Raw genomic sequence first — 25,747 nt, 5'->3', positions numbered from 1 at the left:
AAACTGCATGCTGCGCGTTTTTTTTTTTAAATTTCATGTGCACAGTATTGAGGCCGCAGCGACCGAACACCGGTCGAACTCACGATCTCCGTGTTCGACAATAAAGTGCCGTACTTTGTTGCGGGTCCATTTCGTGCCGCATAGCCGTAGCTGTTCCAGCCTATCGAGCGTCGAAGTGCCCGCGGTAGAGGTGCGTAAATTGTGTCACGGAGCCCGCAAACAGCTTTTCTCGTTATCTCAGGTACCTTCGAACATATTTCACCAAGCACTTTGTGGGTGTGATTCAATTGGATGACTCGTCGGACGACACAACACACTAGTCGCGCTTCCATTTCGAGTTTCCGGGTACAAAAGGCTGTTTATTTTTCGTTATTTGCTATTGCAGTGGTTGTAGGTGTCCCCAGCCTTCTCGGCTGACAGCTCCCGCGCATCGTCACTCTATTCAGGTTCTCCTCATCCTCATCTGCTTCCTTTCTCCTCCTGCATCCATCCCGGGCTGGCCGACTCCTCTTCCTCTTTTATTTTGTCAGTGGCCGCAGCTGCCGGCAGATGGCGACTCGGTCGCAGCGGGCATCCATTCTTCGTGAGGCTGGCTGTCGCCGTGTAGCGATGCGAAATCGTCTCGGAAATGTTTCTTCCCGATGACATGGGACCCCCGCCTATTACCCCGATGATCCAGATCACACGCTGTGGCCACACCCGTCCTGTGAGTACGCCGCGCGGCCGACCGGGGTCGGTAGATTCCTCAGCTTTTCCGGAGAGCGGCGTCGATGTTCCTTCCCGTGTACGCGAGAGCCGCCGGATCTAATGCGAAATGTAACTGCACTACCCCTGCCGGTGGCGTATGACGCGTACCGGAGCTTAGGCGATGCTGTTCGCGTGGATTTTGCGAAAACCTCGGGGCTTCGGATTTGACCGCTGAGCGGTAAATGTGCGCGATCAACGACCGCATCGGAGGCCTTTGTAAGTGAACTAGAAAAAATGAAAAGGGGGCCATTGGTGGTGGGTGCTCCGGTCAGCGCGTCAGTCATCCCCGTGCGATACTATTATAGCGTATCGTTTGCAACACCGATGTTATGCGGCGCGCGAGTACGCATGAAATGAAAAGAAACGGGCCTTGTTTCCGATTGCAACAGAGCCGGCGTGCGTAGTGTTTCGGCAATAGCTATGTTCCCGTAGCTGATGCTGGCACTGGGTTTCCATATCGTCAGCTGTAGTGCGGCTGGTACGGAAAGCCTCGCTGCACGCATGGTATAATGTACGGACTTGTTTGAAAAGGGAGGGCGACGGCGTTCTTGCTCTTCATTTCCGTTTTACGTTGTGGCTTTGCGCTTCCTTGTTGCTTCGTCGTGAGCGGTTTGGTTTTGGTCGCTGACGGACTGCGTTGTGTGCTGTTTTGCATGCGATGTTTGCAGAGGCACGGTTAGATTCAATATTTATTCGGAAGGAAAATGGCGCGCCGAAAATCGTCGGAAAAGTGCAACCAGCAACAGAAGCCGAGCACCCTGAAGCAAAAGAACAAGGCCAACAGCGACGATGAAAATTTCACGTGCTTCAAAGATCAGCTCAAGGCAATGGGGCTGACCCTACGGGAAATACAGGGTGATGGGTAAGAGCGTCCTCCACCACTGTTCTAGTGCGGTGCATCTTAATTGTCTCGTTTCTTGTTTATTTAATTGTGAGCTCGATACGCCGAGTTACTTCAAGGAAGTTACTGTCTAGCATCTGGTGTGTCATTGTTACGATTATCGTACCATATTCATTATCCCCTCCCGCTGAACTTCACTGATAACTCGTGCTGTGCTAAACAAATATCGACAACTCTTTTTCCTGGTGTCATTATACGTGTAAAAGTTATAAAGCATTTATACTTTCATGTAAGAATGCATTTGGTTGTAGATAAGCTCTCTTTCCTTCAGCCATGTTTGTGTACAAACTTGTTCGTAGATCAGGTATGCACACACTGACAAGAAAATTTGTCACAGGTGGGACTTGTGCTGACAGTACAAGCTAACCACGTGCCTAATTATTCTGCTTCTCATATATTGTGCTTACTGAAAGTAATTGAATCAAATGCAGTTGACAGATTAAAACAATAATGAGTTCATGCTTTAGTACTGCACAGCACAGTGATCACAGAGTGCTAGCCTGGGTAGTGTATGTTATTACAGTACATTGTGGCTGTTCATCATATGCATGCCCACTTATTTGTAAGACGTAATGAAAACATGAAATCAGGGCAAGATATTCAGTTTGACATTGCAACGGGGCAATTAAATGTGCACTAGCAGGTTGAATTGCAGGAATATCCAAAGGATGCAATGTTAAGATAACTTAAATTGACCATGGAATGTTTCTGGAGGGGTGGATAGTCAGTATGGTGAGCCCTTCTGATCATCAAAAGACAGATTTAAGTGCTTTGCATAATATGTCTAATTGATTATTGAGTTTTAAACATCTGCAGATTGCAGCAACACCACTTTCTGTGTTTTTCTGCTGCTTTTGCCCATTCTGTGTAAAATAAATTAATGGTCATCTCGTTGAGCGATCTCAGTGGCTTCCCACATGATGCCATTGGGAATACTTGGAGTATACTACTTCATTAAGCTTATTTTTAATAAGACCTAGCAATTCCTGTACCTGTATATGCAAGTACACATGTGCGATATATGTAGATGTTTCTTTCAAACCGTCGGCACACTTCCGCCTGAGGTTGCAGATTGCCTGCTACAGCTGTTGCCTAAACAAATGCAGTTGCATGCACATGCTGAGGGAAGGAACAGACTGAGATGTTTCTTCCAAAGAACTTTGCAAGGCTACCCGGAAGAAAGCAAGATGCGAGAAAGAATGTGGCAAACGGTTGACAGGGGTAAGGTGGTGATGTAGTCCATGGGTGTGGAGGAGTTCACACATGAGCACAGGTGCTGCAATGACTTCTTTGGCAGCGAAAATATGAATAGTACCAGCGCTCTACAACGTTCGTCTTGCGCTGCAGGCATGTGCTGGAAGTAAACTGCGCCGACTATAAGACGTTAGAAAACATGAGTGCTAGATATAAACTTTATTTTGAGGACACCACCACCACAGTAACTAGAAAAACCATCTTGGAAAGAGATGCAAGAACACACATGGTTCTAGTCGACTGTGACTAGACCATTACTTGTGTCATCACACAAATGTCGTGCCCTAGGAGGTGGTACATACACATGGCTACATGGAAGAAAGTGAATGGGAAATGCTTGAGAGGAAGGAAATGTTTAACCACCCGTGACTCTTCTAATATAGCACGCCAGCACAAAATCCTTGTTAGCATTCTGTGGCAAATGCTTTCTATGTCTAGATGGTAGTCTTTGGTACTTTGAAGATCTTTTCAGAAACCCCTTGAAGTTCAATTTAGAGCACAAGGGGATTAAAATTAATCAACAGCCGTCTGTTAGATTCATCCGTCATAGCTAAGGCAGTGATTTTATGTACGAAATGCAATCTGAATATCAGACAGCTTTGCTTTTCAACCCTGAAAGTCTTTTTTTTCATCATGACGTGTGCCTACAGCAGGTAGAGCATGCTGTAGTGGGCTGGGAAATTTGTCCTGATTATCCATAGGGAGCAGACGCCTAGCTGATACATTTATTTGTGGAAAGTTTCACATGGGGCAGAAGCCACACTGGCCATAAAATGTCTTGTCCATACCATAGCAGCAGTGTATGTTCGACACTGGAAAACCTTTTGTGGCCAGCTTGCTTAGTCTAGAAAAAAAAATGCTTTTCTACTGACCTTAATTATAGCGATATGTTTTCTGTGGGTCCATATTAAGAAGCAGTCCTCAAGCTTTCAGCTCATGTATGCACTCCACTGAGCAGAAGTATATGGACCAGGAATTCTGTGATGAAGCCTTGTTTTCTTCTTCACCTATGAACATGACTTAAAATCAGGGACTGCAGTCCAAAATTTGCATTGCAAACATTCTAATGTGCCCATCAATTTCAGTTTACGCATCTGAATTTCTATAAAGAAGTTTCTTGGCGAGCTTGTGGTTCATATGCTATTGCTCACAGGTGTACCTTTTCCTGAATATGTTGTGGTAAAACTGATCCATAGAAAATACCCTGCATGGTACTTCACTGGCAGCAGTGTTATGCTGCCGTTCTGAGGTTCAACTTTTTCATGGCTGAGACTCTTGAGAGTGGTGGCCTGTGTGCATGATTATCTGAGGCTGCGTCAGGTATTACTGTAGTGTACAAAGACAGTGATGTTTGGGAATATGTCAGTCTTAGAAATGATGTCTGAGAAATAATGAGAATATTGCCATTTTTATTGCGAGAGCCTGCTGCTGCTCCTTTATTCAATTGCCAAGGGAACCATTAAAGTCTACTCATATTGTTTTTCCAGGTTTGCTTGCATTGTGTACATGCCTTACAACATTTATTTCGAGGAGCAAAGTGATTTTTTGTTTGTAGCCAATCTACTGCTGCCGCACTATTTGCTGCAAGTTAATGAACTGCAACCTTTAGGGTGTGCCTTTATGGCTAAATCTTGACTACACTTGTACAGCAATACTCAGTATGTGCAGATCATACTTGATATTATAACAGGTGATTTTTCTTGCAATGTTCTTGAAACACTAATGATACAATACTAAACGACACTCATTGCCGTAGAAAATAATCTGTGCGATAACAAGTTAACTTCAGGTAATCTGCATAAAAAGTTGTAAGAATGTTCAGAGTCAGAAGGGCAAGGTTTTGACAAAATACACTTGTGCATGCAGACACTAGTGCCAAGTTTCCTCCTGGTAGTGTTTGTGTGAAACTCCCTGAACACAGCACCCACGTACTGAAGCTAAACTTGTTTGTGTAGCTTTTGCTGTGGCTATGCATAAGAGAGCCTCACTTGCGATTCGTTATTGAGAGCAAGTACTTCAAGTAAATGACTGATGGGATGTCATTACACTACTTTATTTTCTTCTCCTTCTAATCCGAAAAGGAACTGTCTGTTCCGTGCTCTCAATGACCAACTCGAAGGCCATACGAGGAACCACCTCAAGTACAGGTTCGAGACGGTGCAGTACATGAAGGAGCACAGGAGCGACTTTGAGCCCTTTGTCGAGGATGAGATCCCCTTTGACCAGCATTGTGAGTACATGCAGCTTGTGGCCTGTCTTTCACAACATGAGCAGTAATCTCTGAAACGTTCTCCCTGCTCTAGGGGTTTAAATAGTAGAATTCCAACTGGCAGCATAAAAAACATTGCTTCACCACCTGTTAACTCCATCACCCAAGCTACATTCACCCTAGTCTATTTCACTAAGATGCCTGAGACAAGCTGTACTTGACAAGTTGTCAGTTCTTTTTTTCCTCTCGTTGCAACATAAGCCATGCTTGTCAAGACAACACATTTCATGTTGTACACCTGTATTTTGGCATGCATTCATATTCTGTTGCGTTTTGAGATATCTGCTTTCATTATTAAACGGAACGCAAATCATACTTCAATAGTAATATAATAGCGACAGTTTTTTAGTAATAAAAGAAAATTAAATACAGTGTGGTGAGTCAGGCATCCCAGTCCTTAGCCAAAATGGTTAGTGATGGATAATTTACATAAATAATCTTTAAAGAACAGAGCAAATGAAAATGCATAAGCATCACAAAAGATGCTTTTAGAAGTGCTTGCATGGTGAATACACAGAATGAATACCAAATGGAGCAATTTCAAGCATAGATCACGTGCAGGAGCATCAACTGATAATGGTAGTTACACATCCTGTTTTGTTCAAATAGTTAAGTGTGGTGTTTCAGAGCAACTGTAGAATTTCCGGTGTGTTTCATCTGTGGTGGTACTTCAAGGGACATTACGACCAGCAAAGGGCATTACACGGTGCCCGTAAAAATTGTTGGATTCTGACAAATTAAGGTTGTTGCAGCTTGCCTGTCTTGCATAATGTTTGCTGCCTTTTCGGAGCTAGCTTATTTCAGTATTAGCTTGGATTATTCATTATAAAGGATGAAGAGTGCATTCTCTAAATTTCAAACCAGGATGTTGCGTTGATTGTGGGAAGCCAAATAAAGTCACAGAAAAGACATTTACTCACTGCGACATGTCGATGACTCTTTTGACCAGTTTTTCGGCATGCTAAGTATGTATTTTTCATTCGCACTTAAAAAGTGACTTGTTAAGGTTGACGAGCGAGATTGTGAGAAAACTATGTTTGTGACTCTGCACAGTCTGTGCGAATTTAGAGTACTTCCTTACAGTCTCTGCTCTGCTCCTGCCACTTTCCAGCGAACGATGCATACCATTCTCGCTGGCTTGAAATGCCAAACTGCATGAAGTGTAGAAAACTTCGGTAGCACAAGAAATTTTCTTTTCCCCAAGTATAGGTGGGCGAGGACATTAAAGTGTCAATGATTACCTCCACTAAGGGCTTTCATGATTGTTGCAGTACTTAACCTGATTGTTGGGTTGCTCTTGTGTTGCAGTACATAACCTGGGTCAGCCTGGCACCTATGCAGGCAATGATGCCATAGTTGCCTTTGCCAAGCTTCATGAGCTTGTTATCGTTATACACCAGCTAAATACTCCTCTGTGGCAGGTGAGTGATAATGGCATTGTCCATGTACTTTTTATCATTTAAATCTTTGCAGTGGCTGGCCTCAGCAGCCAGTAATCCACATTTTAAAGTTTCGTTAAACATTTTTCTGGAATTCCTCTTTGGATTAGATTTCTTAAAATTCAGTATCAATCCAAGGCTTCTGGAGGTGCTGGCATATGTAGAAGTGCGTATGTGTAAATTTCAAGCGTAAAGTGCGGAAAAGTGAAATGGATAACCATATTGTTCCTCATTGACCTCTTGAAACCAACCTCATGCTGGATAGGTTTTACTTTCAAGTTCAAGGAAATCATGTTAGTGCGAACAAAACCAGCTTATGAGAAGGTCTAACAGAGAAGGAAGCATTCGGGACAGCTGAGTGAACCCCAAAACTTGCTGGTTTGCCTTTATTCTCATTGTTTTTGCGTTTGCTATTTTGAATTTGCTTGACCTAGCCTGCTTTGGGGCGGCTTTGTTTACTTCTTGGATTAAACTGATGAGCCAACTGTTCCAGCTTTTGTTTTGTGGTCGGAAATGTTAGATAGGGGTACAGAGCTTGCTGCTTCATACTGGTCCGTTTCACACAGAGCTATGCAAGGAGTGCAGTTTTGCAAATCTATCATTTCACGCATATTGTAATAAGCAGGTTTGAATCAGTGGCACCTCCTATGGAGTACACTTTCTTATTGTAACTATGATGTATCTATACCCTTATCTCACAAGTAACTACATCCTATATCACATGCTATGACTGCGATATATGAAGTTAGTGTTACGTCGAGTCATTCGTCATTTTAACACATTGCACATACCATGTGCAATACACTCTGTTTTGGTTGCGAGTGCAGGCAGTAAGAAAAGTTGCTCCAGCATCCACGGTGTTGCCTACTGTCTATGAAATGGGTTAGCGTCGATTGCCCTCCCGTCTGATATATAGGTGCAAGCTTTCTTCGACAGTGACATTCTGTAACCCTTTCTCACTCATCTCCTGAATGTTGCACCGTTCAGGGAGACTGGTACAAATGACATTGCTGGTTAAACCACTGCTGGTTCGGGTCCGAATTTTACCGACAGGTAGCATTTTGTGGCCTCTTTAGTCTAATGGTGCATTTGGGTACAGCGGTTGCCTGCTTTGTCCACAGTGACAGAAGCACGAGTTGTCTGCACCCAAATGCTGCTCCGTTAAAGCATTGTTGCCTCTAATAACTGCATGCAGATGGGAAGGTAGGCTTCATGAAAGGAATGTAAATGCCATACATCACTTAGGGAGCAAGCTGTTCTGCATTTTATCATGTCTGTGGTGTTTGTCTTGCACTATAAGGAGAGGTGGTACCGATATTCCTCTGTTTAAGCCATCATTGCCAGCTCCACATTTGGTGTGAGCATTATGGAAAAGTTTGTTTAGTTGCTACAAATGCGCACTTAACAAAACAAGGAAGACGCACACCGGTGGACACAGTACGTACTGTATAATGCTGCATCATAACTGCAATATTTTTTGTGTGTTCAGTGTCATGGTAAAAAGACACTAAGGAGCGACACTAATTCAGTTTAGGGAGCATACTATATTTTTATGCTCTAAAACTCGGTTATCATTAATTTGGGAGAAAATAAAAAGGGTTCGGTTAGCATTTGAGAAAAAGAAAGACAAACTTCTCTTGGTGCACAAAAATTTGTGGTAACTTGTCATGTCGTCCTTTGATCTTTTAGAATGCAAGTAGTATCGATTGACTATTAGCCCTTCCTGGTCTGAATTTTTTTTCAATAAAGTGGATGTTATGTTACATTTATCTGAATTGCCAAACCCGTGGAGAAATAAAAAAAAAATTCTCACTGTAGTTTTCGGTAATGAAACAAATGTTTTTTTCCGTGAACTGCCAGAAAGTGAATATTTTATAAGCAGCATGTGGTTCTTCATATTTCTTAATTCGCAATCATAAGGTGTGAAATACAGCCAGCGGTTATTTGAAGACCACTTTTTCCACTACTCGGGGCAAGTTGTATGCACTCGGCAGCAGGCTATAAAAGTACAGTGCAGAGGCCTAACCTTAGTGTGATGCGACATGTGAACATTTGCGAAATTTCAGGGACAGCCATATTCACATGACGGAGTTGACAAATTATGCACTTAGCATCGCTGGCCCTCGCATTTCTGAAAGTAGTTTTGTTGTTTCTTTCTCTTGATGTCAGATATTTCCTGTAAAACATCGATTCCTACAGGAATTATTGGAACAGAAAGGTTTAACTAGACCTGAGCAGATGCTGTCGAAATCCATGACACTAGAACGACCTGACGCACAAACTTAAAAGCACTGTGACCACCCATTTTTAGCTTTCACGTATTTTCTGTCTTGCTGAGCCTCCTCTTGCTCGGCAAGACAGACATTTCTGCTATTTGCAAAAAGTGTGCTTTATTTATACTGTGCAACTTAATATTCCTTTTTAGTGCTCCTGTAAATTGGCATTTTTTTAACAAGCAGCATCTGAGCTGGCATTTCATTGCCCATTGAATGCAGTGCTTGTTTATCTGCTCACACTACAAAGGATAAAATGCCTATCTTGGCTTTCTTATCAGGAACTTGTTCTGTATTCTATCACCATTCTAATGGCACATCCAACTGGTCGTTTGAGAGCATTGTTAGACTGCTCTAAGAGTAACATAAAACAAGAATGAAACTGTGTGCACAGACAAAGGACTTCAGCAGCATTACTGTCACTTTCTCAACACTATAGGAGTCTGTTTAATGTCAATAAAGGGGGGCTACTTTGCTAAACAACCTCTTAAGCTTCTCAGCAGTGGTCGGAACAACCTGTCAAGCCAAACCACACCACACTTCGAAATCATAGAACAGCATTTCTTTTTGTTTTGTTTTTTCAGGTGAGAGGCACAGACAAGCCTAATGCCACGGAGCTGCACCTGTCCTACCACAATGGCGACCACTACAACAGCGTTCGTAAAATTGGCGACAATACTCAGGGTCCCGCATCAATCCGATTAGCTGTAAGCCAACACGAAGTTTGAATGCCCGTCAGTGTGGCCTCAGTGTTGCTCTGTCTCATTTTCGCCCTTAGTCCCTCACCCATGTGATGTGTGCGCTGTAACACTGCCATTGGCACCAGAGTTGCCACCAGAGTGCACTCCTTACACCCCTGCTTCACAAAAACCCCATTGTGCGACTGCTAGCTGCATTCCTTCCCATTATTTTCTTTTTTATTTATATCTCCTCATTACCTTCCAATGTGCCAAATCGCATGGCGTAAGTGAAGGCGTGAGTGCTGTATGACTGTATTAGTATGCGGTGTGTTCAACGTAGTGTGATAATAGATAGATATGCGTTCGTACATAAATTGTAAATTTGTGTATATAGATAACACATATAATAGTGACTTCCCTTAGAGGTAAAGTCTGCTTATTGGCCATTTTTGGCCTGTACCACCGATGTGCTTTCAATAAAAAGAGGCGATGCGGGAGCCTGGTCTGAGGAGAGGAGAACCAAAAAACACTTGTGTTCTGTGTGCGTTTCTTGCTTGGTTGTCGCTTTTGGCTTTGAACTGCCCAGACACGTGCGATGGTGCAGTCGCAAGCCCATTATATTGCTAGATTAGCTAAGCTGGAGGTCAACTGCAGTGAAATCTCACTTGAGCCTAATTTGTTAAACGTGAATGGTAGACATCACCAAAGAGCGGCAAAGTAGCAAGGCCAGAAGTTACAGATTTTGAATTAACAGCATTCTGATTGCTTTGTAGGAAACTTACAGACGCTTCTATTGGTGTGCCATGAAGCCACATGATAAGCCAGAAATAATGTCAACCCTGCAAACACGCGTGATGAACTGCGGGCGGTCCCAGTGGTATTTTTTGTTTTTAGAATATGCAGCCACACGCAGCATACATTATGCATGAGCAGTGAGCAGGCACGTGGGTTCCGATCAGGCCGAATCTGGGTTCTGCGCAACACTCGGCAAGTTGTAATCGGTGGATGTTTTTTCTTCTTTTTTTAAGTTTCAGTATCGGAAAGAAATTTTGACACATTTCTGACGCACATAATTGCCTTTTGCACTGAGTCTCCTCTATAACTGTACTGTCACCACAAACGCTGGTTACGCGATGTGAAATTTTGCTGCTGTTGGCCTTCAAGCAGCAAGTACATTGGTAAACACTAGGTGCACTTAATAGAGGGTAGCTGAAACATGGAATATACGGGGCACTACGAGGGCATCATTAAGCGATTGACTAGAAAGGATGTGGGCAGCCTGTTAACATGGTAGATTCCCGCATTGTCAAGACAGCACTAAGGGCTGTTTACATTGTTTTCTTTCGGCGCCAAGTTGCCTATTTGAAGGTTTTAAGCAGTGGAACGTGGGGGGGTGGGGGTGTAGTGCAACTAACGGCACAAGAGAGGATGCACCGGGTACTGTTATTCTAGGACTGCTAACCTTCAGAACGAGCCATTCTTCCAGAAAAGACGGGCTAAGCTATCCCCTCCCCATCCTGCTGTTTGCAAGGTGAAAGTTTTGTCCTATTCCTGCTCGTGGCCTGCCAATCCTCCCTGCCTTGCATGCATCCTTTAATGTGCGTTCATCTTTTGCTTCTCGCCTAATTATGCCCCTTTTTTTGTCCATGCCTCTTGAGCTTTTCTTTTTCTTTATATTGTACTACTATATGCTACAGTCGGAACCTCGATATGACGAACATGGCTATAACAAATTATTGAACATAAATGCTAGTACATTTCTTGCCAATAGGGGACAGGGTGTAACAAATGTTACATTTAACATAGAATATAATGAAGTATAATGAGGATTCGCTGTAACGAGGTTCAACTAAACTGATGGCATTGCTTCCCATGAGTCAACAAAGGGTGCGTAGAATGAGCAACCTTTGTTAAAGTGCACAGGCAGTACTGTGTTTTAGCAAAAACTACTACAGAGTCATGTGGTAGGGCATCTGTCGTGTTGCAAAACACCACGACGTGGGTTGGGCATAGTAAGGGCAGTAGTCCTGCTTGTTCTTGGGAATTGCTACCCCGAGTCCCACATTGTACTGTCCAGAGATTGGCTCAAATTTATGGTTGGCGATGAAATAGCATAGTTCCAAGTGAACTGAACTCTCGCAAGCTTGGAGTAAAACTGCATCAACACAATTTCAGTGCTTCGTATGGACTCCTTGGTCACACTTGCAGCACGCCGAGGTTATGTCTGTGGCCACTCTGTGCTGCTTTCGTTGGCATAGAGGCACCCGTTAAAGGCACCAAGACATCACTGTGCTGTTTTGTTGCATGTTTGCGAGTGTGCGTTCACTTGGCAGCTAAGCCCCACAACATAGCCCAGTGTGAACTCCATTCATAAGCAGCGGCAGCATGGGCTGTGCACTTTTGACAGAGGTTGCAACATTGTGCAAAAGACAGTGAAGGACCAAGTAAGTCCAAAGGCGTTCCAACACTCGGAGGCTCTCGAGCTCAAGCACCAAGTGCATTGCCAAACTGAAGCAGCCGTACTATGTACGCTGTAGTGAAAGAAAGTGCACTTACCATCTTTAGTTGTTCAAATGCGAACAGTGGAGCACGTAGTTTTCTTGCAGGCCAGCAAAAAAGCAAAGGCAATGGAGTTGTATGACCAACTGTGGTGTGCCACAAGCGGTGACTGTGACACATCAGAGTTTGTAGTACATCTTTATGCCTTTTTCTTTTCGCAGGACTGCATCAAAACTGTGCGCTCTGGTGGTCGCATTTTAACGACTTCACACAGTACAGTACTTTTCAGAGTATGGCTCAGCTTGTACCAAAATTTTATCGGCCCCTTGCATCAGCACACTCTCATGCTATGTGTAGTATAACGCTCTGAGGATTTGTTAGGCATTTTAGCAGAAAAACTGAGGTACCGTATTCATGCAAACCGAACTGGTCTCTATTTTTTTGTATACCAGAGCGGGAAAGAATGCTTAGATTCAAATAAGGTCTTTATTCTTACTTTCAAATAAGGTCTTTAGTCTTCAAGGGGGGCCTGGCAAAAGGAGTTGCTGTATTGCAGATGGACAAAGCTGAACACCTTAGATACACAGCATAGCAAGCGAGTGCAGCTTCTTTGCCAAGCAATTTAAATGTGCTGTCAAGATACTGTAAATAAGCAACTGGGCCAGGGAAAAAATTTAAATAAAGTAAGAAAAAGAAGTACAAGGTTCATGAAACAAATACTGGTTGCTTGAAAAGATTTACAAAGCAACTTGCAGACAAACCAATGGGGGCGAACTAGTTAAATGACTGCTTGCCATGATGACTATTGTGGTTCATTGAAACTTTAACACATTTGACAAGAATTCCTTTGTGCCACGACTCCTGGAGTTCTCAACTACCTGTCTGTCCCGTCATTTCTGCTTGTGATTATGAATTTTGCTAGGTACCATTACATAAGCTTGGGTCCAAATATATTCCACAATTCGCAAACAAAGCGGTTATTTTTATATCCTCGGAACATTGGGGGCAGTGTGCTTAGATTCAACAACATGTGGTACATTTTTTTTTCTCCTTGGAATGGTGACGTGCCACAATAAAAACCTCTGGCCTTTTTGCTAATGGGACATGAAAGAGAAGGCTCAAGAATGTAAAGCCAAAAAACTTAAGTCTACCTGAAGTGAAAGATCAGTTTTCCCAAAGTGTTCAAAGCACCACTTCTACTGAGGAAATTACCCACTGCTATAGTTTAGCGGCTGTAATGTACCGCTGCAAGGGAGGCTCAAGGTCACGGAATCGATCCCGCCCGTGGCAGCTGCATGTCTAGTGGGGTGAAATGCAAAAACGCTCATGTACTTAGGTTTAGGTGCATGTTAAAAATTCCCCAGCTGGTCAAAATTAATCCAGTTCCCCACTACCTCATAAACTGCATTGGAGCTCTATGGCCATAGTAGCCTTTGTGCTGTTAAACTTCATAGATCATCATCATCACTACCTCATAATCAGGTTTGTAGTTATGGCGCATAAAACCCCAAAATTTAATTTCAATTGAGAGCACAGCCTTCATAAGTGGAAAAAATGCAGGATAAGATTAGTGCCGTTGCTGAGAAAGACGCTACACCAGCTGCCATATATAATGGATAGATTGTGTTCAAGTGACACTGACAGCAGCAATGAGGCTGTGTTGCCTGTGGAACACTTATGATTCTAATTGAAATGTTTAATTAGCACACATCTTAATTCTTGTTTAAAATTTCAGATTTTAAAACACCACTGTGACCATTTCGAAACAAAATGAAATGCAGCTTGGCCAATTTTTTTTTCCGTAGAACTCACTGCTGTAATCTCCTCGCACCTCTCTGCTGCGAAGATTTTTAAACTTGTTTTTAGCGGGAGTGTCATGTCTTCCTTATCAAAGCCTCTCAGCTAGGGACTTGGGAGGTAGAACACGATTTTGTTGTCTTATATAGGGCCAGAACCGAGACTCATCGTGGGACTTTTTTGGTGTCTGTATTGACATACACTTTATCTTGATGACTTGTGCTTAAATCCTGTTTCACGAGGTACGATACCCACTTGGGATTTTTTACATTTGCGATAACCATAATCCATGCAATCATTTGATGTAACTTGCAGTGGTTGTGATTTTCGCACATCTGAAATGCAGTCTTCAAGCCCGAGCTTCATGTTGAAAGTTTATCTTTGTGATAAAGAAAGAATAAAACGTTTGAATAATTGATTTACTCTGCTTTCCTTAAGGCCTCGTTCACAATTTTGTGAAATCAAAGAGATAACATGCACCATGGATTCATGTAGTGCACACATTTTGCAGCCATATTTTCAATAGAAATACGAAACATTAAAAAATATGCGTAAACATTCAGGTCGGTGGTGCTTTCTCTCTATGCGTGAAATCGCAAACAGAATCCCGCCGTGGGGAAAAGGACTAACAGAGACCATACTTCCTTTTGATCAGAGTAGTCTGGGCTTCACAGCGGTTTCAGAAATGATGAGTTGCATGGGAAACAGCCTTCTTCTTCAGTGCCTCCATTAAAAAAAAAAAAAGAAAACCTTTAAGAGCAGTTCAAGAGAAACCTGAAAGAATGTGTTGCTGGGCTATTTCATTTACGTGCGGCCACCAGTTGTTTCCGCCCGCTGTATGGCGTACATAATTCCAAAGTGCAACAAATTCAATTTCTGTCCATGTAACACATGAGCAGGCTTTAAATTCAAATGCTATTTACTGACGATATGTTACCAAACATTTTGCAAGGTATTTTGAACAAGAGTTAAGATGTGTGCAAATTATACATTTCAATTAGGATAATTTTTTTTTTTTCATGGGCAGGCAACACAACCTTATTGCTGCTGTCATTGTCACTAGAAAACATCTCGTTATCAACGTCCAAGCCCTCCAGATCAGAGTTCATAAGTTCTTGAATTTATGCATCAATAAAAAAAATATATGCTTGGCTTTTTTGCGCTGGTTCACCATGTCTGAAAACAAAAGATGCAAGCAACACCGGCAGATAAGCTTTGTTGCACCATCTGTTGTATTAAAACAAAACCTGCCATGAAAGTTCGACACAGATGGCACAACCAGCCTACTGATGTTTCACATTTGAGAATCATTCGGAAAGGCAAGGATTATGCGGAAATTGTGACCTGGCTTTACTTGTGCATGGCCACGGGTTGTGCATCAGCACCTAGACGAGCATACTTTGGCAGAGCTCTCGCAGGGTTGAGTAAGCGTGCACATTGAACAAATGCAAGAGACACAGGACAGGCACTGCTGTCCCATGTCTTTTTCTCGTTTTCATTCAAAGTGTGCGCTGCTTTAAGCCCGCAAACTACATGGACTCAACCGAGAAGTTACGGTTTGTGAATCGCCAAGAGTCACCGTTAAAACAGTGACTGCTTCTGTTATGGAAGGGGTGGAAAAGTGCCAGTTCAGGACGAATTGGCGAATGTGCCGAGTCATAGCTGCCCTCCTCTCTCTCTCTCTGCACTGTTCCTTCTCTCATTCTCAGTGCCATGCAAAGCATCCCCCCTCCTCCACTCGTGTTTCAGTGCATGCAATGGCGGCTTCCTGTCCGCGATGTCAACCGATTAATTGTTCAATACCTCTTTGAACAAAGGCATCAAAGGTCGACAAACAGGAGAATTCAAGTACAGAAGGGGCATCCGGTGATACAGCAGCAGCACCGCTGGAAGAGCAAATAATGCGAGAGACTGGCATACAAGTAAGTGCTCCTCGTGAATCTTTTTTTCTGCTTGTGATTGACGGTCGGTGGACAAGGGAAAAGCCCCAGTCAGGAGCCGTCGTATCAGCAGGGGGAGTTGTGTTCATCGGAGCCACAAGTGCTTTCCTTGGCAGGATTTACATAGCTGCCAAGTCCCCTCATCGAAACACACTGGCTCCTGGCTGAGGCTTCCCTCATTTGACCACTGGTGATCATTTCAAGCATGTAATATTCTGTGAACCTCTGTCTTTGGCTTCTGCCAGTAGCACGGCTGATGATGCTGATGTTAATTACGCAGTCTATTGTGCAAGGGCTAGATATAATTGTATAATTTCATTCATTTAATCATCCTTGTTCACCCCCATCCCATACCCCTGTATACTGAGGCATTTACCCTCGCATTAAAAAAAGAATGTAGATGGGCAGAAACGTGGTATCAAGTAGTTGACAGAGTAATTAATTATGGAGTCCTGGATATAACATAGCTGTGAGATGCCTAAAACTCTCTAGCTGCACATCTGTCTTACATGGCTTACTTTTGCTGGTAGCTTAGATGGTTAAGGTATTTTTAGTGCAAGGAATGTGGTAGCGAGTTGTCGATTAAGTGACAAATTACAAATGGTGGATGTAATGCGGCTGAAAACAGGCCTAAAAAGTCTATGGTATGCCTGAAAGTATGACGACCAATGTGGTGAGCCAAGTTGTGAACCCAATACCTTTCTGTACCATAGATGGCAATTTCCATTGGAGAGATGCATGTTCTCCATGGCATGCATGTAGGGTGATGGCATGAAATGAGAGCAAAGTGAGGTTTCAAAGTTTTGGCTCTGTTTTTTAACGTGCATCAACCTCGGAATTTTTAGGGGCAACAAGCAAGTGCGTTGTTTAGAAGTTTAGAGTTGCATACGTTGCTTTCCCAGATATTCCACTTTTGTCAGTGGCTAATGTTTAGTCTAGAATGAGACAGAATCTCATTGAATAAAAGAAAGCTGCGTACAGCACTGAAACTGGTTATTACTATGCAGAGGTGCTTGTTGTCATAAGCATTTGTATTGTTTGTACAGTGCTATTATCATAAGCGTTGCCCTTGTGGCATTATTTATTTATTGTACCTTAAGAAGCTGAAGTTTGGAACAATTGCGGCATAAGAAGGGTACCCATTGTTAACAGTTTATCTCCATCTTCCTGTGGACCATTTGTCTTGTCGAGATCAGAACGAGCATTTTTAGTACATATGTGTATGGATGACGGGCCCACCTCACCAATTCATTCTTATCGAAATGTGCATAAGAAACATGATTCTGAAACAGTTTCTTTTATTCAAGCTTCTCACAATATGTCTGCTGCTCATCTGTCTGGCTCTGCATGCCGAAGTATGCATTCAAAAAGTGCAAGAAGGCTTACAACTGCACCTAAATACTTATTGGTTTTGTTGTCATTGGCCCTGCCAATTTTTTCACAAGCTGCTGTCCTCCATAGAAAACTTTTGCAATATTTTCCAATCTGCTTCCAATTTCGGAAGGTTATTCCTTGTTACTCAAGTGATGGCCTGGAATTTAATGGCTCAGTTCCAAGAGGTCACAGGATGCTTAGGAGCACTTGCGTTAATGTGTCCCCTTTTTTTGTTTCCACCTGTAAGCTGCGCTGAATTTTCCACATATACTTATACCAATACCAATTACTTCAGGTTTAGTCTGCGCTCGTGTTGACGTGTCTCTTTTCTTTGTCCTCATCTCTAAGCTGCGCTGAATTTCAAACATGACATCACTCCGCCTCTTGGCTGGCTCCGCCTCTTGGCTGGCCAGCCATGCAGTGAAAGAGTGCAGATGTGTGGCTGTGCGGAGTGTACAGCTGGTAGAGTGATTTCAGATAGCTGTCATGGAAAACGTAGAGAGGTGTTCAGTTCACGAATTACCTGGTGGCACGAATTAGTAATGTAGTAATGTTAGAAAAGTTTTTGGGTTCAATGTTCCAAAGTGACTTGTGTGCCACGAGAGGCACCGTCGTTGGGAATATCTGGATGATTTCGATTGCCCGAGGTTTTTTATTGTGCACCCAAAGCATGGTACACAAGCGTTCTTGCATTCTGCCCCCCATTAAAATGTGGCTGCTACAGCCTTATGCTTAGCAGCGAAATGCCTTGGCCACTGAGCCGCAGCTGCAAGTAAAGGGAGCGTAAAGTAAGTTGTTGGGCAAGTTCACACTCATTCATAAGTAGACAAAAATCGGCACAATAAAAAAGAAAGACGACGACATCTCCCTCGTTAAACATAGGAACAGCGCTAAGAGACAAGGATAGAAACCAGAAAGAGACCGCACGAGTGCTGGTAACAAAACATGCTTTGCCACATGTCATCAGATGATCAAACATTATGAGAACAAGGGCAATAGGGGAGGAAGAGGAATGAAGGAGGGGTGTATTATAAGACAAACAAACTAGCCAAACACACCCTATTACAGTTCATCTGCCTCATCTTTGTTCCTTTTTCATGCACACTCCTTCCCATTCATGAGAGCGAAAGTAAGAAAATGAGGTTTGATTGGTTAGGTTTAACATTGAAGAGCAGTACGGGACTATAAGGGACACTTCAGTCGAGCGCTCCATATTAATTTTGACCAGCTGGGGTTACATACTGTGCTCCCTCCGCATCATACAGTTAGCATGTTAGCATGCCCTGCTCATTGGAATGTGGCTGCCACGGCCAGAAATAAATCAAGCCCTCATGATCAGCAGTAGGAGGCCATTGCAAATGAGCCACTGCAGCAGTTGCCTCGTGTATCGATGAGCCTATGCTATTAAGTTTTTATCAATGTCTGCGCACGGTTGGACAGGCTTACAGTTTGCGATCATCCACAGGACCTGCAGGTGATCAAGGAAGCCCTGCAAGAGAGCGGTTTCAACAAAGTCGGAGCCATTAGTCAACTCATGACGCGCCGGGCTTCCCTTCCCAGTAGGGACACAGGTGAGCACCATTCACGCAGTGCAGAACAGTACAAGCAAACCACCCGATAACACACAAGCGTTAACACTAAGCGTGTGCACACGCAGATGCAGAACAAAAATGGCTTGTTGTTGGGCAACCCAAAATCAAGAAGAGGGCTGACAGATGGAGTAGCGCACTGTGGTATGAGGGTTATAAACAGGGATAAGGTGCCTCAGAAAGGCTGGCCAATGCTTTGATAGGAGGATCTATCTTCATCAAAGGTGGCCTTGTCGTCCTTAGCAGGTTAGTTTTAACAGGTTGGCAAGTTTGTTGATACTTCGGAAGCCACTGTAGCGCAAATAACCTCTTCAGGTGTCAATTTTGTCCATAGAAATTGTTTTGTCACATTTCTTGTATCACCAGAATCTTGAAAAGCATGCAGCTGTAAACAGAATACGAATGTTCAATTATTGGGCAAGTTTTGTCAGGTTGCAGTATGTGGACCTCATGCGAGAACTCTCTACAAGAATGTAAGGTATCAAAACATCAACTTTTTCATGTCTAGCATACTTGGAAAGCACATATTCAGCCACTTTAAAAATATGCCTGATGTAAAACAATATGAAAAACAATGAAAGAAGTGAACATGCTACGTGATGTGATACTGACAAGAGCAAACAGCCAGCTGTCTAGCTTCCAACTCATTTTACATACATATTATTCAAACTCGTAGCATAGGTCCACTGAGAAGTGTTTCAAGATGTATGTGATATATTTTAAATATGTTTTCAATCGGCTTTTTCATTTTATACTATTTTGGTTTGCACCATTGTGCCCACAGTGTCCAAAGAGGATAAAGCAAACACACAGAAAAGAAAGCAAAGAGGGCACCTATAATGTCCCATCTTCTGTTCGTCATGTCTTTTTTATTTGGACTACAGTGGTTTTATCGTTTCAAACTACCTTCAGTCTGAAGCAATAAAACGACAGACACCGACCAAAAGAAGTGAGAAAAATAAGTAAATCTTTAAAACATTTCGGCTTCGCTACGAAAGCGTTGTTCACACATTGGTTGTGAACAAGGCTTCTGCAGCGAAGCCGAAACGTCTTGAAGATTTATTTATCTTTAGCACTTCTTTTGGTTGGCGCCTGTCATTTTATTGCTTCATGTTTCATTCCGACCAGACGGGCTTCTGTTGAACCCTCGACTTCATCTACCTTCAGTCTGTTCTGCAACTTTGGAACATACTTACTCCGACTCTGTGGATTCTTTTGTCAGCAGTCATTTAGAACACGTGTGCTCGCCCATCCATTGGGTTAATCTTGTGGTTTAATGCCACACATTAACAAGCCTGTAGATATACTTATCTACCTTTGTTTCCATTGACTACGATGTTATGGTGGCCACTTTTTAAATGTCTCCACACTTGAGTTTTCTTTCTGTACTTCAGAAAGGTTGCAACTGCAAAGTTTTCACTCGAGTCCTTTGACTGTGTGTGACAGTTTCATTCCTTTTTTTTCTTTCTTTCTTTCTGCCAGAGCACAGCGAGGATGTAGAGTCGATCTGGAGCACAGATGGACTGGAACCCTTGATAGTTGGTGAGGGTGCAGCAGCAGGGTCGCCGAAGAATGGCGTTACGGAACCTGAAGAGGGCAAAACGAAAGCAGATTCCACGCCTGGCCAAAAGGTGGGACCCGTGTAATGCCCCTAGGTAGCCCTACCGCTGCTTTGTTTAGCAGTGCTGTGCCGTCATTTGGTCTGCCTTTTGACCGGCACCTCGGCGATATCGTGGACCCTGTGAAAATATCCACAAAACATTACTCTCCAAACATTAACAGCTCATTAAGCTGTTAATGTTTACAGAGCTTACAGACTGAAAATGCTTACATTGCATTCTTGGGAATTGGCTCACGCGGTACGAGTTTCTGTAAAGTCTGCAATTTACCAAACACATAGATATTCCAATTACTTTTCTTCATCAAACAGAAAAGCCAGTAAAGCTTTTAAGGTTCCGTATTTTTCATACATTGCTTTCGAATGCTTTCATATTCAGTTTTGTGTTCTATCGAGACAAGGCAGAAATAAACCGAAGAGAAAGTTAGCGTATGCATGTTTATGGTTATGTTGACAGTTAGAAGGTTAGCATATACCTGCCATGCTTACGTTGCATTCTTGGGAATTGGTTTTTGCAGGACGAGTTTCTGTAAAGCCTTCAATTTACTGAACACATAGATATTCAAATTACTTTTCTTCATCAAACAGAAAAACCAGTAAAGCTTTTAAGGTTCTGTATTTTTTGCACATTGCTTTCGAATGCTTTCATACTGTGCCGCATTGTGTTTTGCAACTTCTGTTAGGTATATCTAGAAACTGCTGCAATGCAAAAGCATTACGACATTACAGGTCAGCATCCATTCAATATACCAAGTGCTTGCTTTTTTTAAAACCATACAGAACCTGTACAAGTCGTCTGTGGCACACAGCACAATTCTAGTCCTCGAGCTGGATTATGTGAAGAGGTGGATATTACTTGCATGAGAAATCAAAATGCATAATTGAGTTACAAAATTTAATAATGAAGTATCTAAGTGCTTCCCAGCACATATTGCAATTTACAAATTGCAGCCTGTGAGTTAGCAAGGCATATCCACTTGGGAGGTAATTCTGAGGTTAGTACTGGTTTTGGGACATGCATCATTAAACTTACAGTAAAAATTCACTCTTGTTCCAACTTATTAACTAAGCACTCTGTTTTGTATTAAAGCGCAAAATAACTGGAACACCAACGTACTTTGTTGCCTACTTTGGGAATGAATTTCTCTAAACTGGTGTCATTGTCATGTTGAGAATTTGTTCCAAGTGTATATGCCTTTCAAAAATTACCAGCAACAATTCCTAGATTACAATTATGTGCCATGAAGTAACTATTTATGAAATAAGCAGAAGTTAAAGGGGCCCTGAAACACTTTTCAAATCCTTCAACTATAAGTGGAGTTATCACACCGCTTTCTCTTTCTTTTGGTCTCTGCTAACACGATGGAAGCTACACAGCGAAGAAGCCAAGGGGGAAAAGCCCCAGCCAAAATTTGAGTGTCACAGCGGTGATAGCGCATGTCGCAGTACCCTGCAGTGGCTGTCATAGACTACGCTACACAGCACACTGCTGCCATCTCGAGAGGCCATGTGCAGAGCATAGATGAAATGGTTTTAGAGCGCAGCTCTTTGGCGTCCGTTCCTGGGTTTCGCGTCGTCGTCGGCGTCGGCGTCGACGGCGTCGGCCTCGTAACCAGCTCGCCTCCGCCGCCGCGCTCCGCCGCCGCGCATGCGCCGCTGCTCCGCCGCCGCGCATGCGCGCTGTCGGCTCTCCGGGCGAGGGAGGATGATGGAAGGGAGGAGGAGAGACTGTGGAGGAGGGCTGGCTACACAAATGGCTCTTTGGCGTCCGTTCCTGGGTTTCGCGTTGTCGTCGGCCTCATAACCAGCTCCGCCCCCCTTTCATCCCCCCAGCGCTAGCAGCGACCGACTGATACCGCTTTCGTGAGTCCGCTACCGCACTCACGAAAGACGTCGTGCACTTCCTGCAACTCGCATTAACCGTCCATCGATCCACACCGATGTTAGTAGTGGGGGACTTTAATGTTGACATAAAGACAAACAGCAATTTCCTAACACTTATGCGGGAGAACATCCCGTTCCTCTCGCTCGTAACGCGTCCCACGGCTGTGACAACATCGCGAGGCACTTGTATAGATCTCGTCTTTGAGAATCAAGCATTGGTGTACCAAGTCGAACATATATCAGTCTATTTCTCCGACCACAAAGCTTCCTTCATGACTGTCAAGAACTGTTAATGGAGTCTTTGTTAAAGGAATACGTGTGAAAAATAAAAAAAAAATTCTGTGATAGCGCATACATGTGTTGCTCGATTTCTTTGCCTCAATCTATCGAAAAGGTGAAACAGCTTATTTGCTGCGCTCAAATTTCGCATTAGGAAGTAACGTAATCGTCGGTAATTTTTTTCTGTATCTTTGAATTCGCAGACATCTATATATTTACAACTATTTAACTCAAAATGAGCAGTTATAGATTACTGCGAATGCTCTCGTGATCACGAAATCAGCCGATAGCGTGTTGGTGTGTCCAGCTGCTTTCGATGATGCTGCGTTACAACATTGCATAAGCCAGAGCAAGCGATATTTTATTGTATTTGACAGGAGATTGTAAATTCCCTGTGGCATGCAATGCAGTAATATTTGGCTCACATGTTCCCAGCAGCCTCTACGAGAGATTGGCTATGTTTTCTTCTTATGTTTGTGGGGTCTGATGTGGGATTCTCACACCGTACTCTTGGGACAAAGGAATGACAACACAGTAGTGCAAACAATCACAAGGGCATTTATTGCACCTTTCATAGATCAATGCCCGCTAGCCGAGTTGCTATCCACAAAACATGCCGATGGGCGCGCGACAAATCTAGAAGTCCGACTCACCGCGACCAAAAGCGAGCGAATATGTTTGCCCCATGCTGGATCCCAACGCCTGGTCGTTCGCGTGTATAGTCACGCGAATCGTGGCGCGTTCGAAGGCGGCCACGCGAGGCGGTCTCGCAGAAGCATGGGTGCTCGCGCGGGACGTCCACGCCGCGCGCCGACCCGCCGGGAAAGAGGGTCGCTGCACGCGCGGCTTGTCCGTGCTGCTAGCTGTCTCCAACCCAAAGAGAGAGCGCCTTGTCTCTCCCGCACCCAAGTAACCCCGCAGCAGCGCAACACTAGCGCCATCTCTCGCACTGCGCCTGTACCATTCCGACCGCCGCGTGTGCGGCGAAGCCGCACTACAGGAGACGCACTATGCGGGAAAAACATCAGGGGAGGCACGAGGGTCGCGCATCCCCACATGTTCAAGAAGTGTTTCAGGGCCCCTTTAAGTGGAATTTTGGTAATTATTCACTTATGCATTTGGGTTTCTCGTGGAAGTAATGTCCACCTCTTTGAGTAATCGAGCTCAAGGAATACGATTGTGCCCTCTGCCACAGGCAATCTTAAAGAGTCCTGTATGATCTAAAGAAAAGTACATCCAGTAGATATTGGAGCTGATAATGAAAGATGCTTCACAACATTATTGCTTCTTCAGTGTTCACTCAACTGTGGCTCCTTGCAGAAACGGCTGTCATCTAAGGCGAAGAAAGAGATTAAAAAGCAGGAGCGCAAGCAGCGAAACATCCAGCGCAAGAAAGGCGACAGCAACACCCTCAAGCTTCGTAACGAACAGGAGGCCAAGGCGACCGACGTCATTGTGGCAGACTTCAAGTACCTCACCATCTAAACTTTGCCGAGCAAAGGCCACTGCTGCCGCCTTCCCTCGACATAAAGAAGAAAACACCAAAAGTGGACTGTACAGACATTCCAAGTTGCGTGCCTTAACGACCGTTCGTGCGTTTGGAGGCGACGACGTAGTTCCTGTGAAAAACCAATTCGACGCCGAGGTGATGGGGAGGAAGAGGTCTCCGGCTTCATTAACTTATTTAGAATGAAAGTGGGTTGTGAGTGTCCTTCGCCTTGAGAGACAAGTGTGATAGGTGCGTGTGGGCGTCTGGCAGGCCCTTCGCCTTTTTGACGGACTCTCAGGGCTGCGACGCCTTCTGTTCTTGTTGTTTGGAAAGAGAGAGAGAGAGAGACTTTGCATTTCGACGTTAACGCCAATCAACTCCTTCTCGTGGGCTCCCATTTCCTACCGTTGTCATTACAACGGAGCACTGTAGTGTGTTCTGAAACTCTCTGCTATGTATAATTTATTTAGATGACCAATGAACTGCTGCTCCAGTGGCGAGCGCTCATAGATGCTGTAAAGTTACGATGTTGGTTATAAAGAATATGACCGTATGTGCTTGCTTATTTTCTCTCCAACAGTAGAGTTTAGTGATAAACTCCATAAACTTACTGCATCTTATGGAACACCTGAGACAAGCATGCGCCGCATTGCTCGTTGCACCATCTCATGATGCTGACATCAACTAGGGACACTAAAGAAAAATATAAGCCAAGTATAGTACTATTAGTAGATAAAGCTTACCAAAATAAGCCGCTGTTACCAGGAGAGGAGGCTTGATAAGCCAGAAAAGACGCAGAAATGAAAGACGAGTGCCTATGCTGCTGCCTTAGAAATTTATGCACCAGCTTACCATGATAAACCTAGTTAATTGTTCACTGGTAAATATGGGCAGCTTTGCATTTTAAAAGAGCCAAGAAATTAACTAGAAGCAAGTTGCAATAACTTTTACTGCACCATGGCAGCCTAAGTACAAGAACTTTGCAGCGCTGCTTTAAAAGTACAAGTAAGTACACGAAAGTTTCGGAATCCAGGACGTTGCAGTGACGTACCGTTGCTGGGATTACGGCGCAAATTTCCAAAAACTTAAAATTTGGTCCTCATTTTCTTTTTCAGTACAATCAACCCCTTTCCGTGAAATTAACAAAAATAAAGTTTTAGAAGTATATTTTGTGAGTTTTGCTTTGGGTGTTTCTCTTTAGTGTCTCTAATTGCAGTGACTATGTTCTACCTACTTGCAAAGGCACCAGCAGCAACAGTAATTAGTGCGTAGTGGATTTCTCTGTTTCTACATTTCTGCAAGAGCAATGACTCAATGCCAAAATATTTCTAACGAGTAGTGGTTTCATAAAGTCTCACAAGATGGTGCTACCAGTGCTGCTACCTCTGCTGCAATCCATGTGTCCACTGCTCCAGTTTTCGATAAACTGTACTATGTTTGCAACAAGCTGCAACTTTCTAGTGGTACCCAAATTACGGAAGAACAAAACGACACAACCAGCAAAGGGCCAAGAGAATGCAGGGTGATGTCCCTGGTTGATGGCACTGTTTAATTTTTCATGCGAATGTGTACTGCATTACTAATATGCCCAGCCTGCTGAGGTACCCAGGGAGTCTGAGAGCATCAAAAAAGGCAAGAAGACAAATGGGCATATCTTGGCAAAATTAGTTGGTACAACGCCCTGGTTTGCTTGCCAAAACTTTTTTCCAGCTATG

General features: G+C 43.5%; 1 protein-coding gene across 2 annotated transcripts; it reads left to right on the top strand.

Annotated features, from left to right (window-relative positions):
- Positions 1-328: 328 nt before the first annotated feature.
- On the top strand, positions 329-24,585 carry LOC135899812 (OTU domain-containing protein 3-like). Of its 2 annotated transcripts, none has more exons than XM_065429156.1 (9): positions 329-706; positions 1,416-1,609; positions 4,984-5,132; positions 6,480-6,592; positions 9,468-9,590; positions 15,677-15,781; positions 18,639-18,744; positions 20,245-20,393; positions 23,864-24,585. In XM_065429156.1, exons 2-9 carry the CDS (start codon positions 1,452-1,454, stop codon positions 24,026-24,028), a joined length of 1,068 nt encoding a protein of 355 aa, XP_065285228.1. In that variant the 5' UTR covers positions 329-706; positions 1,416-1,451; the 3' UTR covers positions 24,029-24,585. The 2 variants fall into 2 exon arrangements, with proteins under 2 accessions (XP_065285228.1, XP_065285230.1); XM_065429158.1 differs by lacking the exon at positions 329-706 and adding an exon at positions 813-963.
- Positions 24,586-25,747: the final 1,162 nt, after the last annotated feature.

The sequence above is a fragment of the Dermacentor albipictus genome, chromosome 2 (genome assembly GCF_038994185.2).
Source record: "Dermacentor albipictus isolate Rhodes 1998 colony chromosome 2, USDA_Dalb.pri_finalv2, whole genome shotgun sequence".
In the NCBI taxonomy this organism is placed as follows: domain Eukaryota; kingdom Metazoa; phylum Arthropoda; class Arachnida; order Ixodida; family Ixodidae; genus Dermacentor; species Dermacentor albipictus.
The sequence above is the reverse complement of the archived record's forward strand: the minus strand, read 5'-3'. Positions and strand labels throughout refer to the sequence as shown.